General features: G+C 43.5%; 1 protein-coding gene across 28 annotated transcripts in view; it reads right to left on the reverse strand.

Annotated features, from left to right (window-relative positions):
- Positions 1–19,541, reverse strand: part of MAP4K4 (mitogen-activated protein kinase kinase kinase kinase 4) — a 192,994-nt gene that overhangs the window by 103,388 nt on the left and 70,065 nt on the right. For all 28 annotated transcript variants that reach the window (XM_019666503.1, XM_019666508.1, XM_019666507.1 and 25 more), the window contains one exon: positions 1,224–1,280. In XM_019666503.1, the coding sequence (XP_019522048.1) occupies positions 1,224–1,238 (15 nt within the window). In that variant the 5' untranslated portion in view covers positions 1,239–1,280. The remainder of the gene's footprint in view (positions 1–1,223; positions 1,281–19,541) is intronic.

Here is a 19,541-nt window from a genome sequence, read left to right on the forward strand (position 1 = left end):
CCTCCTTCGACAGACCCCAGAAATTTGGGGAGATTATGGCTTGATTTATAGATATCCCAAATCTCCAAGGCTGCTGGTTAACTCTCTTTATAATCTGTGATATATGGTACTAAACCTTACTCATAATTAGGCAAGTTAGAAGCAATGATGAGAAGGTAAAGTAAAATCTGTGATAAAAATACAATTGACCCTTGAACAATGGGAGGGTTAGGGGCACTGACCCCGGCGCAGTTGAAAATCCACGTATAATTTTTGACTCCCCCAAAACTTAACTAATCACCTACTGTTGACTAGATTTCCATATGTAATGCATATACATACACATATAATACACATTGTATATTGTACGTACTCTATACTGTATTCTTACAGTAAAGCTAGAGAAAAGATATTAAGAAAATCATAAGAGAAAATACATTTATAGTATTTACTGAAAAAAAATCCGTGTATAAATGGATTCATGCAATTCAAATCCATGTTGTTAAAGAGCCAACTGTAATTTAAAATAGGATGGATTTAGTTCATTATAATCTATGCCTATTTTTAAAAATTAAATATGGACTCATGCATATATATGCACACACAGAGGCACTGATTTTTTGTCTGAGTTAATTTCTCCTCTTTCCCATCTAAAGCCACACAGTAAATCCTCATGTGACCATTTCAAGAACTATTTTTTGCTACTAAATTTTGCCAACAATCTGCTCAACATCCTAGCAGATGTTTCTGTTTTCAAACCTCTGGGAACTTGGCTGGATCTGTTTTCTTTCCCCATGTTAAAAATAAAAAAAAAAATGGCCCAAATGTGGCCTAATGCCCTGGAGAAGCCTTTCCCCACCCACACCCCTCAATCTCCCTATTCATGTGACCTCCAGGATCCCTTCTCAAATCGCTTCTTTTCCATTAGAGAAGATGTTTCCAATTATGGTCCATTATATTGCCAAGGATGACATCACTCAGATGTGTGTGTGTGTGTGTGTGTGTGTGTGTGTGTGTGTGTGTAAAGAAAATGCTACTGATTGTTAGTTACTTGGGGACCATCTGCAACAATTTAAGTCAACTATGGTGCTGGACGTTACTAACCCACAATGTCACAGGAGGGCTATTTGTTTAAGATCGATTCTCCAAACAGAACAACACTCTCACACTGGGGCTGGAGGGGCAGGGGCATCCTTGTCTCTTATCTAACGATTTCTTTAAACACATTTGTGACCCAATCTTACCTCAGTAACATCCATGACTTTGATGGCTGCCAGCTGACCTGTTTTAACATGTCGACCCTGAAAAACAGAAAAGAAAGATAATGGGCACCACTGTTTTTGCACAATCACTAGAACAGAACAACGGCTGAAGTTTAACAAAGCACCTCTTCTATACTTTTTCCCAAAAGTGGTGATGAAATAGTCTCGTGCTTTCCAATAGAACAATATGGTTTGTAATACCAGTGAACCACACTTGATAAACAAAACAATTAGAAGAACAAATGAGTTTTGCTCCCTCTTTCTTTCCAGGGTTTAATTTACATATCATTACCCCTCAATCCAAGCATACAGAAGAAATGTTTTCTTCTATACATCAAGTTGACCAATGGTTAACGGTCATTTTTCCATAGTGGACTTCCCAGTACCTATTACTTGACAGCACAAGAGTTAATACTGAGAGTATTCTTTGAAGCTTTCTTGTAGTTCTAATGTAAGAAGGCTGGAGAATAATTATCTAGAATAAAGGAAATGTGCAAAGAGCTGGGGGCACAAAGAGGCAAAGGAAAGGGAAAGAGCTTTTTTACAGCTATATTAGAATTTCTGACTAGAACCTAAAAATTTGTTATCCACTTCTATTACTAAATATTTCAAACAAATGTGCTATCCTTCTCCTCTCACCCGGATGAGGGTTATTGGATTTGATTACTGTCAGTCTTGTCCTCTATCCACTCTTGGTCATTTCCCAGGTGAGTAACAAAGAATTACCCAGATATCCTGAGCACAATCTACTTAAGAACTTTGTGAAAAATAGTCCTTCTGCAACAAATGTAAAACAGAAAGAACATCCCCATGTTTTCCAAGAGCCTCCCTCTCTTGTGGTCTCATGATGGAGCGTTATGAACTTTAGAACTTGAAACCTGAGGCAAGCTCTCCCTTCTGGAAAGTTTATGCAGGAACTCAAGTTACAACTCGGACAAAACAACTCTGTGAAAATGACACTGTATTACAATTATGTCTCTATATGTGGTCATGGTGGGATGGAGTCCAGCAATGAACTAGCAGTCCACAAGCAGGAGCCGTGCAACAACTTAACACATGGGAAACCAGGACAAATAAAATCCACAGGCCAGGAACCCCATTCCAGCTCTCACCAACCTGCAGACACCACCACCTCCACCATCCCCACGTGAACTATCTTCCTAGTCTTCTGAAGCGCTGCACTGAGTGTGGGCACCAACCCCCACAGCCCCACATCTGCAGTTCAGATGGTCTAAAGAAAGGTCTGCTTCTGAGGCAGGCAGGCGAGCCCACGGTGGTCCATGTACGGGGAACTCAGCCTTCCTGCCCTTTCAGCCACCTCCCATCTGTCACTCCATGGGTATGCTTTTGCAGCCTGCCCAGCCTCAGTGGACCTCAACTGCCACCTCAGAGTACCCCATTATCCCACCTTCTCTACCATCCCCGCATAGCCTGGAGAAGAGTCTGGCACTATTTCTGCCTTCACAGTTGGATAACCCATGATCCTGAAAGAAAACGTCTGGTCTGTATGTTACTATACAGCACATCAAATGAGGAGGCGGCCATCTCACATCCACAGAAGCTCCATCTCAGATGCACAGAGTGGAATACAACTCTTTGTCAGGAAAGCAGTAATTTATGAACGTTATTAACCCCCTATATTTTGGATCTTACTGCCATTTTTTGCTACTTATTTGTCCAAGATTCAGTATCTTTTTATAGTGTCCCCCTCTCAATTGGTCATTTAAAATCTCCACCTGTTTATGTTACAGGCTCTGTAACCTGGGCCTTTTCTTTAGCCTTGTAACCACAGCTCTGTGCCACGCATCAGTACATAGGAAACTGAGCTCTCCCTCATGCCCTGGGTGTGGGCGTGATCCTGCAGCTAGCCACAGGACAGCGGTCCAGGGCACACGCGACGCACCGAGACCGTATCCACGTATCATCTCTCACGCGGTTCCCGAGACCTGAGCACATCACAGCTCGGTGTGCCTCCGGCTCCTGTCCATCAAAGAGGGGAAGGGTAACAGTGGTGGCTGCCTCACTGGTTTATTGTTAAGAAAAACTGAGGAGCAAAGAAGGCTGTACGGCACATGGTCAAGAGTAATCCTGGTAATAAACTACCACTGGACCTTGTTTCTCTCAACTGATATAAAATGAATTTCTTAGCATAGTATCAATAAACCCCCATGACTACCTATGACTGGGCAATACAATCATGAAGCCAAATCATGATTTCCTACAATCCAAGAAGAACAGAACTTAAGAAGATAGAGTATTAAGTAATCCTCCAGTAACTTCCATGTAAGAAACACAAAGATCATCTCTTTCTCACCCAGTCAGCCCTCAAATCTGGAAATATATATTTGTTACTCTTCATGCAGTACTTTCAAATCACTAAAGCAAATTTCTCTCTGACAGAATCGAGGGATGAAAGAAAATGTCACAAGAGTTTTGGGAATGTGTCACTTGAGATGTGGGCGAGGGGAGGATCTTCTGAGTATCTGATATGATAACATGATCCTCAAGGTCAAGAAAATCCATTGGTCTATGGAAAAACCTCTCTAGATGTTTATATAACAGCTGCATCTTCCTTTCCCCCCCCCCTCTATTCCTGAACTCAAGACTGCAAGTGTATTCTTAAGACTTAGCAGTTTGACAGTGGCATTAAAGCTGAGAGTTCTGAATTCACTCTCAGAACACTTGTTTTATATAGAACATTAGCTTCCCTTACTGAGGGATTACAGAATCAAGACCTAACAACTAATCAATTGTCTTTGTGTCAGATAACAGACCCTGCAAAGACATCAGTCTTCATGAACACATACCAGGTCTTCCAAAATTAGGTCCATTTTAAATTGAAATTTAAATCAGGAAACTGTCTAACAATTCTGTCTCGCTCCCTTCCTAAGAAACAAGACAATGCACTGGAAGAAATGAATCTGGGATTCAGGCAGCCTTGGGCTCTCATTCCTCGTTGCCACTCCACTGTTGTATTTTCTCAGCAAAGCTACTTATAGTCTCCGAGCTTCCAAAGATCACTGTAGGACCCAATGAGTAAGGGTCCTTTCTAGAATAAGACAGGCTATAGTAAGTGCACAGCGTACGTAAAGCCCTAGCCACCATACCTGGTGGGCAAAGAGAGTCTTCCTCTGTCCACTCCCTCCAGAGGCCTATGCTGGTTTCAAGACCCTTTCTCACTAATTCAGCTTGCAGTTATCTCAAATCTCGTCAATTTAGGCCCATTTCTCATGTTCAAAAGGCATGACCAATATGTGGGGAGGCAGTGGGATGCTTATTTAATATACTTTTCTGAAAGAAAAGAAAAGAAAAGAAAAGAAAAGAAAAGAAAGAAAGAAAAAGAGTAAGAGAAAGAGAAAGAGAAAGACCTGTAAACTTAAAAGTAATAATGTATCTGCTAAGATGGGCCATCATTGTGTAAAGGAACCAAAATGGTCAGCAAAACAGCCGGAGGACAAAAACTAAAGCTAGGACTGAATGTTAACATGCATGTAACCCTGTGTTGAGGAGGTTATGTGAAGGCTTGTCTAAAATAAAAATTTGTCTGTGACTTACTCAACACTGCCCAACAGAGCATATACGATGACTGCCCTTCTCAGGGTGGGTTATGAGCTTAAGTCTGCAAAAGGCAGGTGCCCACCCATGGGGGAGGGCCCCACTCCCCACCCACGCTCCATTGGCATGGTTTTAGCTTAACAAATGGCCCGTCTTCATACTGCCTCAGTAGTATGTGAAAATACACACAATCAGAACCAACTGCATTGTGCTAGGGACTTCAGTACACAGGAACAGGCATTATTCCCTGAAGTTTGAGGCTACAATGTACTATATCAGGGGTCAGCAAACTTTTCAGACACAAGAGCCAATCCTGCCCCTCACAACAATTTAAAAATTATTCGAGTGCCATAAAACAAATGAAATCACCATTATGTGAATAATATCGTTTAAAAACTTCATAAATGAAACTGTAAGTTTTATTTTCATTTTCAATTTTACTTCACAGCCACATGTACGTACCCGAAGAACTGCATGTGGCTCGCAAGCCACAGTTTGCCGACCCCTGTACTATTGGGTTGTCGGAAAAGTCATGACATATTTGTCTATGTTTTTCAAAGGTCATTTATTTACATAACGAACAAAGATCAATCAATGATATATTGCCCGTTTTGTTTGATAACCTTTTGCCATCTCTCAGTGAGCTTCATAATTCCTTGTTCATAGAAGGACCTGTCTTTATTGGCGAAAAACTGAACAAGGTGCTGATTTACAGCCTTATCTGCATTGAACGTTATACCACGCAAGGAGCTTTGAAGAGAGTGAAAAAAGTGGAACTCTGACGGCGCAAGGTCAGGTGAGTATGGTGGGTGTGGCAACACATCCCATCCAAGCTCCAATAATTTTTGACGGGTGATCAAACTTGTGTGTGGTCTCGCGTTGTCACGATAAAACACAGTTCCTTTAATTAACGAGCTCTGGATGTTTCTGGATAATGGAGTCATTCAAACTGTCCAATTGACGACAGTACACATTCGAATTGATTGTTTCGTTCCTTGGTAGGAACTCGAAAAACACAACACCTTTAAAATCCCACCACACTGAGAGCATAACCTTTCTCTGATGAATGTCTGCTTTCAATGTCCTGTGAGGTGCATCATCACGTCAGGACCAAGACCATTTGCACACCACATTGTTGTAAACAATCCACTTCTCATCACCAGTTATCAGTCACTTCAAAAAAGGATCGTTTTCCTCATGTTTAATGAGCATATTGCAGGTGTATACACGTCATCAAATGAACTTCTCTGAGTTCATGCAGAACCCAAATATCAAGCTTGCTTACGTAGTCCAGCTTCTTCAGGTGGTTGTGAACGCTTGAATGATGGATGTTCAATGTTTCTGCAATCTCTCGTGTTGTGTAACGTGGGTTTGACTTGATCAATGCCTTTATTTTGTTGTCATCAATCTCGGTGGGCCTCCTTAACCGAGGAGCATCGTTAAGATCAAAATCACCAGCACGGAATTTCGTGAACCATCATTGGCACTGATGTTCTTGTAGAGCATTGTCACCGTAAACTTTATGCAACTTTTCAAAACTTGATGCGCATTCTTCCCTTTATGGAAGTAAAACAGTAAAATATGGCAAAAATGCACAGTTTGGTCTTCCATCTTCAATTTCTTGTAAAAGCTCCAAAACTCAACCAAATCGCTCAAAATTTTTTTAGAATAAAGCTAGAACTGTCAGCTGTCAAATGACATAGCAATAACATAGATGGGAATGACTCTAATACTTCCAAAAACGAACTAGTGCTATCTGTCGCAAATATGCATCATGACTTTTCTGACAACCCGATATATCATCCCATTTTGACCTCCATTCCACCTCTTAAAGGCTGCTTCATGTAGTCTGCTCACTTTCAGATGAATAACATGACCACTTTTCTTCACCTGACTCTACATCTGGCATACTGTCACTGAAACTCCTGGTCTGTGCATGGAGAGATTAGGAACCTAGTATTAATAGGACCTTTCTTTCCATTGCATCATCTATTCTTAAAATACACCAGTCAACAACTTAGTCACTATTTTTTTTTTTTTTAAGATTTTATTGGAGAATTTGGGAAGGGAACCAGCCAAGTTGTTGTTCTTCAATCTTTGTTGTGGAGGGCGCCAGTCGCCATCTGGCTTCCTGTTGGCAGCTTGTGGCCTCTAAGCTCAAGATGCTGTTTTCAATCTTAGTTGCAGGTGGGCATAGCCACCATCCCATGCGGGAGTAGAACCAGCAGCCTTGTTGTTAAGAGCTTCCTGTTGGCAGCTTGTGGCCTCTAAGCTCAAGATGCTGTGTTCAATCTTAGTTGCGGGTGGGCATAGCCACCATCCCATGCGGGAGTCGAACCAGCAGCCTTGTTGTTAAGAGCGCACGCTCTGTCCACTGAGCCCTCCAGGCAATAGCTCAGCTCAACATGCCAAGTTCAGTCTTAGTTGCGGGTAGGCATAGCCACCATCCCATGCGGTAGTCGAACCAGCAGCCTTGTTAAGAGCGCATGCTCTATCTACTGAGCCATCCAGGCGGCAGCTCAGCTCAAGGTGCCAAGTTCAGTCTTAGTTGCAGGTGGGCACAGTCTACCATGGAACAGGCAATCTTGTTGTTACATCAGCTGATCCATCCTGCCACCTGTTGGCAGCTCACTGACAGCTCAGCTCGGGTACAGCATCACTGGCCCATGTGGGAATCAAAACAGCAGCCCTGTTGCTCAGAGCTCATACTCTTAAGCCAACTCTTAACCAACTAAGCCACTCGGCCGGCCCAACTTGGTCACTATTAAATATACATACCTAACATCCACGTGTGAACTTGATTCTTCTGTCCTACTGTCTACATTTCTTGGACATGGTGTCCCACTAGGGGTTATAAAATGCCAGAAGGCAGAGATTAAAAGCCCATGGCTTGCTTTATTGATGAGGCACACGTAAAACATTAATGCACTTATGAGACATGTGATGGTGAAAAGCCCCCCAATACTATTCACAGCTATTTTCCCAATAGATCCTGAAAAATCCTATGACAGCAACAAATCAGGTCATTATCCTATTCTGCAGATGAAGAGCTCTGATTGAATTTTATTACTAAGTTATCTGCCCAAGAAGGTACAATGGCAGCGGGATCCCCTTTCCACATTGATTACGTAAAATGCAAAAAGAGATGGACTCCTATTTCTATTTCTACCATCTTATCAAATTCCTGCTTTGAATTCTTTTGTTTTTAAAGAAACAGCTTAAATTATTTCCCCTGAATTCTCTCAAAGGGTTAGCAAACACAGCAAGATTTAGAATTAAAATTGTTACTGCAATCAATACCACTTCATGCAGTTAGATTGGCTCAGACTAACCAGAATTGTCCCCTTCAGCAGAGCAACCTTCGTGGCACTTGATTCATTTTTAGTCTTTAAATGAGGAAAACGCATGTTTCTTTTTTTAAAAGGGAAATTCAAACTATTCGTGGCAGACATCCAAGCCAAGGAAAATGCCCTAAGTTTTAACTCTTCTTCATGATTCTAAGTCAAAATTGCCAACTTGCGTTTGCAAATATGCATTACACATGTTCTAAGGGAAAAAAATCACACATGGTTATAAAATGCAGGGCACTATGGCAGCCCGTCTGCCTCTAATGAAGTCTGTCCCGAACCCACAGAGAGGAGCCTAGCAGAAGGAACAGCAGTCAAAGGATGCTTTTAAGTCCCAAGAGGAAAAAGATGGCAATGGTCCGATCTTCCTAAATTTTCTAGTCTCACCAAGTACTAGGTAACTAACTCATGTTGCGTAATATAGACCAGAATAACTCCATTAAAATACATGTGATGAATAAGTACGCTCACTGAGAGGCAAATTCTGGGTCTCATTCATAAGAGGAAACTTAGAGGGGATGGAAATGAAAGAACCTTTAACTAGGACTCTTATCCAATGGGGTAGTCATGCCGCTTGTTCAACACCTTAGCCCATTGAAGAGTCTACCATTCCTGCTCCAACCTGCCCTCACATATCCTTGTTATCACATGGCACCACTGCAGACCGCAACAAGGAAGTGCATTGTAGCTTGGCACCTTTGCTGCCCCTACCGCTTTCTACTTGAACCTCACCTTTCTTCACAGAATCAGACAGCTTTTGTACTCATTCTATTGGGTTGTTGGAAAAGTCATGACATATTTTTTTCTGTTTTTTTGTTGCAAAAAATGCATCATGACTTTTCCGACAACCCAATAGGTGAGAGAGCATGGATAGAATACTAGAGAATGAAATTCCATTAAGTTTGTGATACTATGTAAGGTACAAGGTGTGATCAAGAACTACAGCAAATGTTTAAAAAAAAGAAAAATTATTACAGTAAAAGTCACATTGCCATTAATCTCCCTCAAAATACTTCCCCTCACTTGGAACATACTTATCCCACCATTCTTGCCACTTTCTGAAGCAGTTCTAGAATTCCTCCTTTTGTGCCTATCTTTAGTTGTGCTGTCGTGGCTGCCTTGATGTCCTGAATCGATTCAAAACGTTTACCTTTCATGGTCTTCTTGACTCTGGGAAAGAACCAGAAGTCAAATGGTGCCAGATCCAGTGAATAAGGAGGATGAGGACACATCATAATGTTTTTATTTGACAGAAACTGTTGTACCAGAAGCAATGTGTGACACGGAGCCTTTCCGTTGTAATCAAAACATACAGTGAATGCTGCTGCCGAGTGCCATCCAGCGGAAAGGCAGGGATCTTCAATACAGGAAATGGCATGTCAAACCTTAGTAACAGTGTGTGACAAGTTCCAGCTTGTTCAGTGCAGTCAGTCGGGTGTGAGCTATGGCTGAGAGAAGATGTGTTTTAAAGTGTGCCGTAAATCATCCTCCATCATGACAACGCTCCGTGTCACACACTGCTTCTGGTATATGGCAATTTCTATCAAATGAAAACATTACGGTGTGTCCTCATCCACCTTATTCACTGGAACTGGCACTGTGCGACTTCTGGCTCTTCCCCAAAGTCAAAATGATTCAGGACATCGAGAGAGCCACGACAGCGCAACTAAACACACTCACAAAAGAGGACTTCCAGAACTCCTTCAGAAAGTGGCAAGAACGATGGGATAAGTGTGTTTGAAGTGAGGGGGAGTATTTTGAGGGGTATTAATGGTCACGTGTCTTTTACTGTAATAAATTTTTTTTATTTAAACATTCACTGTAGTTCTTGATCAGTCCTCCTAGGTAAGCAAACATAATTTAGGATTAACACATACATTCTTCCCTCAACAACTCAGCGAGATGTGTGCACACTTACAGCGCATGGCCCTGTGACACCTGGAAACCATTTTAGTCTCGGAGACAGGGCTGTGAGAACAGGACATACGGCACCATGATGTCCCCACTCTTGGGACATTTAGTGAACCCGGCACTTTGTATGAATTTTCATTTATTGCTCAAACAACCCAACATATGTATCGTTATCCTCATTTTATAAATGAAGAAACTGAAGTGCTGAGAGTGTTAACTAGCTCAAGAGTCACACCGGGACTTTTCCCTAGAGCAGGATGTGAACTTTAAAATAGAAATGACCTCAAATGTCCTATTTAACCAATTCACATAGGGACTGCCAAGTATACTATTCCACAACATAAATATTTTAAGTGATATAATAGGACAGGGCAACACAGTAACCAACAATAAAAAACTTATTTTCAATCCATGGCCTTTGCTCTCCTATGATAAATCAGGAAAAGTCAATGAAAAGAACATCCCCAAAAAATTCTTTAGACGTCTGCAGGCATGTGTGAGCACATTCGGAGCCCCTCATCCCTGGCTTCCTAAAACTGATAATGGGTTTTGTTTGTTCCTTCCTTTATCTCATAAATTTTCTTTTAACAGATACTGGAGATCAGAATGCTTTTTCTTTCCATTGAGTTTAATCTGAATCAAAACTTGAGAATAACTGCCTGAAACTGCTTAACAGCAAAGCCTACCTGTGCAGGTCTCAGGGAGCTAAAGGCTAACAACACCGAACCAGGGCCCAGTACATGCCCCTCGCTGCCGACGGAACAGAGCACCAAATCTGCCCTCAAGGAGCTTGTAATTCAAAGGGCTGTACAAAAAAAGTCCACAAGAAGGAACGTAACATGATGACAGAGAAACATGTACTCTGTGGCAGAAACAAGTAGGGAACAGGACAGTGTGGGACCAAGCGCCCTGCTCCAAGGTGAAGAGAACATCACTGCGGGGCAGAGATACAGAAACACCATGGGCTTCAGCAGAGCCCTAGTGGCCTTGAAGGTCATCAAAGGATAGGACAAGGAGCCTTTGAGGCGTGAGCTGCAAGCAAACCTTAAATCCCAGAAAGGGACAAGTATATGCAGCTGTCCACAGGCCAGGGGAAAGCGAGAACACTCAGTGATTCACCCAGAACTATACGCTGTGCCACAAAACTGCAGTCACCTCTCTCCAGACATGTAAACACAAAAGGAGTGCGTCATACACTGCACCCGACCAAGAGGCCGCCAGTCTCCCACTAGGTCAGAAAAGGGCCTTCCATAATCATGTGACTGTGCACTTGTAGCAGAAGGGACTACGAACGACCTGCCTGCTCCTCATTCCATCCAACTTGGATGCTTTGCTCCTTGAGCTAAGTGATTTTAGTGTTTTGTTGCTTTCGGAGATGTAATATTTTGGATATAAGAAATATACTGGGGGGCGGGGGGTAGTGTCAGTCAAGTTTTTCTATTGAGGAAGGTGAGTTCAGCTTCTCACTTTCCCTTGTGAGGTGCAGACTTCCAGACCCCACACTAGACCCAAATGTGAGACTTCTGTCAGTGGAGTACAGGAACCCATGCCTTTTTTTATCCAGTCTCCAGTGATTCATATGCATTCTGAAGTTTGGAAATCACTTCTCCACGCTCGTATGAAAAACCCCAAATTCAAGCTATCATATCCTTTTTGGACTATACAGTATTTATATACATGCACTCATTGCCTTAAGTGGAGATTTTGGTGTATGAAAGGTTAGATTCATAACAATTAAATTCTAACAAACCTCAATTATGTTTATCATAAAATCATGTAACTTATATTCTGAAATGTTCAAGAGCTCAAAGGACAGGCCAGCCTAGTTCAACAAAATAGTTTCACAATGAGTAAAACGCAGAGAGCTGGAAGGACACAAGTCTAGTGGCAAACCCAAGTTGGTTTGCCTGTTCTCTCCCCAGGGTGTCTCACTCACATCACTCTTAGTTTACCTTAAAAATTCCAACTGGGGAAGGGGGACAAATAAGCAGAGCACAGAGAATGTTTAGGGCAGTGAAAATACTCTGTACGACACTACAACGATGGCTGCATGTCATTATCCATTTTTGCAGTCATAGAACGTGCCACACCAACAGTGAACCCTGATGTAAACTATGACCTTTGAGTGATCATGACGTGTCAATTCAGGTTCATCAGTTGGAACAAACATACCACTCTGGTGGGGATGTTGGTAATGGGGCAGGTTATGCATGTGTGAGGTCAGGGGGGCATATGGGAAATCTCTGTACCTTCCTCTCAATTTGTTACCGAAGTCTGCGTGCCCAAGGCTTCGAAAGGCCAAAACTCAGAACTTCAGAGTTTGGAGTAAAGAAAAGTTTTAATGATCAAGGTGCCAAACGAGAAGATGGGAGGCCTAATGGCGCCTCAAATCCAGCTTGCTCTCTGGACTTGCCAAGGGTTTTTAAGGGGCTAGAGGGGACAGGCATGTGGACGAGCTCGCAGGGCAAGTTTTTACTGGAGGACCTTGGAGCTTAGACATTTGTGGAAAAGGGGCATCAACAACAGACCCTTGGCTACTGAAAGGGTTCTGGTGTTCAAGTTCCTCCCGGGTATGTCCTGGTCTTTTGGTTGGGGGGAGCGGGGGGAGGGGGGGGCGGACAGGGAAACTTTGGTTCTGGGTGCAGCTGGAGGTCAAAGATCTCTCCTCTGCGCATGCTCCAGCTGCATGACTTGTGGATTGGTCTGTTTTCTCTGAAAAGCAACTCAGTATCTCGTTAGCTGGTTCTGCGTTGACAAATTTTGCTATGAATCCTAAACGTACTCTAAACAACAGTCTTTAAAAAAGAACTTTTTAAAAATCCAACCCACTCTCCCTTATATTTCCTTATTTCTAAGAGCATATACAGAAACTCCATGACCATGTGGTAAATGGCATGAGCTCAGCACTGGGCAACCCACTGACCACTCTTTCTAAGGTTCTACATCCACCCACCCCAACCTCAAACACCAGCCTAACTGGTTCTGCACTGTGATCCCCAAAACCACAGGTCCCACTCCTCAGTGCTCTTCTCCAGTGTCTGAGAAAATCCAAAATTCAACCAAAGGGGGAAGGTATAATAACCAGACAGCAATCCATGAGTGAACTTACAAAAGGAACCACATGATTAACTTGGGAGAGAGACTTCAGGGAACATCCATCTCAGCCTTCTGAACGTCTCCGTACAACAGCAGGAATAGTGGCAGCATGACCCCATGGATACCTGCTTTTCTTGTCACGCTCCTCCAAGGCCCAAACCAAGCATGTGGTGAACAGGCGCATATTTTTGCACATTTCATCCTGGTAACTATGATTTCTTATTATAACTAACATCTGTTTATCTACCTCTGCCTCCCTTCCATGATGAGAGCTGTGGTGAGCAGGAAGACAGAGAAAGCACAGGAATATGTAAGTGTCATAAGATCAGTCAAGACTTGTGATTTAATAAGACAGTGCTTCTATTCCCTGAAGTTTAAAATTAAAGGGTTCAACATAGAATTATGCCTTTCTTAGGTCAGAGCTACCTTATCTGGAACAACACTCCATTTAAGGAAAATTATGTCTCAATAGCAGAAAACGTGTACACTTAACTTGTCCGAAGAATGAAACAGCGAAATAGCATGGCTAAGACTTCCACTACTAAGTGCCCACCTTCTAAAGGTGTGTCATTTTGCATAACTGAGTTAGCACACAGCTAAAAGTAAACTAATTTATGCACCACATCTTTCTTCTTTAAGAGACCAATCTGGATGGAAATCTTTCTAAACCCTGAAATCTTGAGTACATTAAAGATGCTTTTCTTAATGGCTCAGGGAAATCATTATGAACATCAATTACTATCCTGTCCTAGCAATTAAGTGACAGCCTCAGGGAACATTACGTCAAGCAGTAACATTCTGACTCCTATAAAGACAGGGCCCACTCATGGGGCCGCATGCTTGTTCTGTCATTTTCAGCTGTGTTCTAGAAAAGATGGGAGGTGGAGGGGGTGAGAGGACTGGCCAGACAGCAAGGTAAGTTCCAGCTAGGTGGGCTACATCACTGTAGCAAAAATCACCTTTCTGTTGGGAAGTGGAGACAACCTGGAGGGACACATAAATGAAAAGGTGCAAGGGAAGAATTACTGCCATGAAGAGTTTATGAGTTAATTCCTTCGGGACGGAGGGAGGGGGTGGGGGGTGGGAGGAGGAGGATTTGGATGGGTAGTGAGTCAAGTGGGAAGAAAGGGAAGACACCTGGTGAAGCTGCATGAAAAAGGGGCAGTGCCCTGCAGTACGGTACATATGTGAGCCAGCGTCTGGACTACAGTATTCAAGCGGGAGGAATTATTTAAGAGGGAGACTGGCAAATTAAAAAGCAACAATGGTAGAGGGTCCAGAAAATACAAGAAAGGTAAAAAAATTGGCATATCCATTCTTACATTAATAGTAAAAGAAAAGGAACTAGCAAGTCTTCAAATCAAAGCATTTAAAACAATGGAGATTTCAGATTCTATCATTAACATTTAATACACATTTGCAACTATTGTTTCCTCTGCTCACCTGAAAATCCCTACTAACTTCAAATTCAGCGATTTTTTAGTTTAAGATAACAAAAGGTCATTTAATAGACAAAAAACTCCAAATCCTTTAGTATAGGCAAACATGTATAAAGTTATTCTTCTATTCAATACCTTAGTCACTAAGAGATCAGGCATACCACATTCAACAGCTAAGCTAATTAGTCAATCTGGTCATTTAGACCTGAAATTCAATCATATGACCAGCAAGATATATTAAAATACTGAACTCCTGAAGATAATGTAATTCACGTTGGATGAAAGATAACTGGCCAATGGAGTCACTCACACACATACACACACACACACACACACACACACACACACACACACACCCATAAAACACACATTCCCTACTTAGTTGCTCTCACAGCAAGAGCTACACATAAAACAGTTTCATATTTGCTGACTGACTGGAGTTACAAAATAGTGAGTTCATCTTTCTCTACATTTCTATACTGTATTTTTTTTTTAAGATTTTTACTGGGGAATTGGGGGAGGGGCACAGCGCTGGGGAATTGGGGGGAAGGGGAACAGACAAGTTACTGTTGTCCTTTTGTTCTTCAGTCTAGTTGTGGAGGACGTTGCTTCACTGGCCCATGTTGGTATTATCATTGTGTTCTTCCCGGGTGAGGCAGTCGCTTGCTGGCCTCTGGACAGCCGCTCACGGCGGCTCACAAAAGCTCACTCCAGCTGCCAGCCAGCCCCACTGCAGCCTACGCCGTCACCGGCGACTCACGACAACCCAGTTCCAGGTCAAGCTGTTGCTCACCATCTTAGCTGTAGAGGGCGCAGCGTCACTGGCCCTCATGTGGGATCTGAAATGGGGCCCTGCTGCTCAGAGCTGGTGTCCCAAGCCAACTCCTAACCAACGCACCACTGGGCCGGCCCCAGAGCTCACACTCTTGAGCGAGCTCTTAACTAACTGAGCCACTCGGCCGGCCCTTTGTAATTTCAATTTTAAAATACCACTTTAAGCATCACTAAGGCACTCAAACTGAGAAAAAAGTTGAAAGTTTCGGACACAAATAAAAAAGGTAAGAGATTAAGTGATGCAAAGGGTTCTGGTTCCATTCTGGGCTCCTGACCCACCCACAGTCCCTTCCTACTCATCACCAGCCCAACCTTCAATTAAGGTTTGCAAATTGTTCCTTCCTTTTTCTCAGCACTTCAAGAAGTTGACTCTAAAATAACACTGTCCTTGAACCTGGATATATTTACAGTATTTATATAAAGTCAAACAGTAAGCAGCTTTGTGTCTCCCTGAACGATTTCTACATACAAATAGAATCTGGTTTCTGAACCTAAACTGCTGCTGGGTCCTCGGCAGTGGCACAGTTTAGAGGCAGAATTCCTCCCCGGAATGTGGTCTCTGGGGCAGTGCTGTCAGTCCTCACCTAATGTCGTCAATAAATCCTGTGACTATAAGCGAAACCATGTATAATGAAACCAATTTTCCCACAGGCTAATTGATACACACAAGAGTTAAGTTCCTCCGGCATCCCCTTGACATTATAAGGAAATGACGTAATTTGTGAACCTATATTTGTTTTGCTTCCAGTTTTCAAAGTCTGTATAGCAACTCTGTATTTGCTTGTGCTGAATATTCATAAGCTATTCTATTCATTATTCATAACCCTCCTATTCCTCCTAAAAAAAGAGGTGAAAGAGAAAACCCACCTTTAGTTTCCCTCTGAGATCCCACTTGATAGTATCCCTTACCAGGATGATGCATTCAAGCCATCAACTCAAGTTTTCAAAGTCAAAGCATCCTCATGCAAACTCATACCAAGAACAGCAAAATTTAACTTGGTCAAATGAAAACAGATCATTGATGTCTTAAAAGATATTTCCACAGAAAACAGAGAGAGCACTTGCCTTAGTATCTGAAAACAAAAATTCTCTCCTCAAAGCATCTTTTGTTAAAAATCATCATCTACTACAAAGAATGATATTATAAAAAAGATGAGTTTTCCTCAGTGTTATGTACCATTTCTTTTTGAGTTCCGCACACCCATTATAGCTTTCTAAGAATAAGAACCATAATGAAAGACTTCGTGAATAAGTAAATAAAAGAACAGTGTTATAACTTTACCAAAGCTTAAGTAAACCTAGAGGGGCCAATAGCCAGTGTTCTGACCACCGTCCCTGACCACTCCTTAAGACAGGGCCATGCAGTGATCACATTACATAACTAAATGAATAGGCAAAGTGGAGTGATGATGAAATGGACGCTTCCATTTTTCTGTCTCCTCCTTTCTTCCCCTTTCCTACCCATAAACCTCCTCTCCCAGCCTGCAAAGGAAAGAATGATAAAGAAGCACCTACTGCGTGTTCATCCTTTCAACAAATATTTTCATATTTATTTATTTTTGTGCCTGGCACATACCAGTGTACAAACACTTTAACACATAATATAGGAAGTCCTTGCCACAAAAAAGAAAATCATCCCTATTTTAGGAACGGTAGTTCTGTGAGACTAGGAAACTAGCCCAACGGCTCACAGTAGTGAGGAGGAGATGGAATCCTAAGTCGGGGCTCAGCATGTTTCCTTACAGGTCACAGCGATTTAAAGCTATCGGTCTGTGTCCCAGAAATCTACTCCCATCCCTCAGTAACTGACAACAGTGGGAGGGTGGAAGTCAGGATGTAAGAACTGGTGAGGAAGAAACATCCGTGGTCAGTCAGGGCTTGGTCGTCCCTTCATACAAGTATATCCCCTTCCCTGCCTGGCGCCTTGGGCAGACGGTCACTTCCATCGGGCTGTTTTATGAAAGGCCTCTCAACTCCTCCTAACCCTACCTCCACTTTTCAGTCAACTCGACTGATTCCACAGCCTCCAGTGTCAAAACCAAGGCACCTGAGAAAACTGACAGTTCCCAAGTAATCACCCCAAAGCCCTGCCACTACCCCCACAGGCTACCTTCTATCTGTTGTCCGCAGAACTCCTGTGACCTTCACTGGGGTCTGGGAAAAGCCTGGGCTGTCAGTATGAAAGGGCAAGACTCAGAAAATGACACCAGGGAGAAAGAGCAAAGATTTCAAAACTGCCTGGGGGAAGCAGAAGCCCCACAAATCAAGAATAAGGGAACGTGACCCGCACAAATCTACGCTACTGCCTACCTGGCTCGGCCTTTCAACATGCTTCGCTCGGGAACGAGGAGAAATGCCCAGGGCCCCTCTCTCCTCAGGGATACAGAGCACGCCAGTGGTCCAGCCCAACACACCTGCTCCCGCTCATCAGCCCCCTGACGGGACATCTGTCACCCAACTTGCTGTTCCAGAGAAGGCTCTCTCTTCAGCCACAGCCATGGGCACCCAAAACTACCCTGTGGAGCCGTAGGTAGAAAGAGAGGCCTGAATGGAAACCCTTCAAGTCACAAAGGCAACAAAATTTGCTTTCTTAAGATAAACCCATGATATTAAAAGTAAGGATAAACTCTGATTATCTGAGTCAACTGGTCACTCTGCCATTAAGCAGGTTTATGACTGTCAATGAGTCACTTCTCAGAAGTGTGGCTCCCTCACTGTAAGATGTCCATGGCTCTGAGGTCTGCTGCCCAGACCACTGCTTACCAGGCACTGGTCTATGCACCAGGATGCACCAGTGAAGTAGATGAGGTCTGTGCTCTCAGTCTAAGAGGCGGACGCAAGGTGAATGTGCTTGTTGCTATTGTGAATACATCTGATGGGTTAAAGGAGGGAAATAAAGCTAAGGGGGGGACCTAGCAGAGCAAAGAGGCGAGGGAGTGCCGGGAAGCAGGTTGCTATTTTATGCTGGGTGGCCCGGGAGGCCTCCCTGATACCCTGTCATTCAGCCGAGAGCAAAAGGAGGTGATGAATGGACACATCCTGCAGACCCTTGTGAGCCAGAATTAACCCACATGGAAACCGCACAGGCCCCACAGGGACGCTGTACCAGCCCCACCTTGGCCAGGGCGCTACCCTCTGCACCTTGTGGGCAGCATGGTGGTTCCAGCCACTCTTCAACAATGGAGACACGCTCACTCCCTGAGGTCAATAGCAGACAAGAGCCCCAAGGATGCCCCACTGCAGCAAGTCTCTGAAAACAGGATAGCCCAGCACACACCAAGAGCAGGACCCTTTCTGGGACAAGCCAAGCCACGCCCAACACTGACTACTTCCTCATGCAAAGCTCTAGCTTGGGTTACGGAGAGAGGACTGTGAGAGGCAAAACCAGAGCGCTGGCGAAAAAAAAAAGCTTCCAGATTCCTCCATTTATCACCTGACCACACAGCTGCTCTTCAGCCAGACTCATCCTCTTATTGGCACAGCTTGGCTATGATTTTCCAACCAAGCACTGAAAGCAAAGTCTCCCTTTTCTCTGTAAGGACAATAGACAGAGGGAAAACAAATGGCTTTAACTGACAAGTAAATCCCTAAATTTATGTGCACATCGCTGCACATTAACATTTGGTATGTGACTACTTGGGTTGCAAGGTTACACAATTCAATTACTGAGTTGTAACAAAAGCCAATTAACAGAGCCATATTAAAAACAGCCTCTGTGGGCCGGCCCAGTGGCGTGTTGGTTAAGAGCTGGCTTGGGACGCCAGAGAGCCCCGATTCGGATCCCACACATGAGGGCCAGTGACACTGCCCTCCACAGCTAAGATGCTGAACAACAGCTCAACCTGGAGCTGCGCTGCCGTGAGTCGCCAGGTGATGGTGTAGGCTGCAGCCCCTGCTGCAGTGGGTTGCCAAGGGCTACCGTGTGTAGCCAGCAGCCAGCGTGAGTGGCCATCCAGAAGCCGGCGACTGATCTGCCTCACCCAGGAAGAGTGCAATGATGGTGCCAACTTGGGCCAGTGAAGCAACGTCATCCACAACTAGACTGAAGAACAAAAGAACAGCAACTTGTCTGTTCCCCTTCCCCCAATTCCCCAGTGCTGTTCCCATCCCCCAATTCC

This window comes from Hipposideros armiger, unplaced genomic scaffold (genome assembly GCF_001890085.2).
Source record: "Hipposideros armiger isolate ML-2016 unplaced genomic scaffold, ASM189008v1 scaffold_472, whole genome shotgun sequence".
Lineage (NCBI taxonomy): Eukaryota > Metazoa > Chordata > Mammalia > Chiroptera > Hipposideridae > Hipposideros > Hipposideros armiger.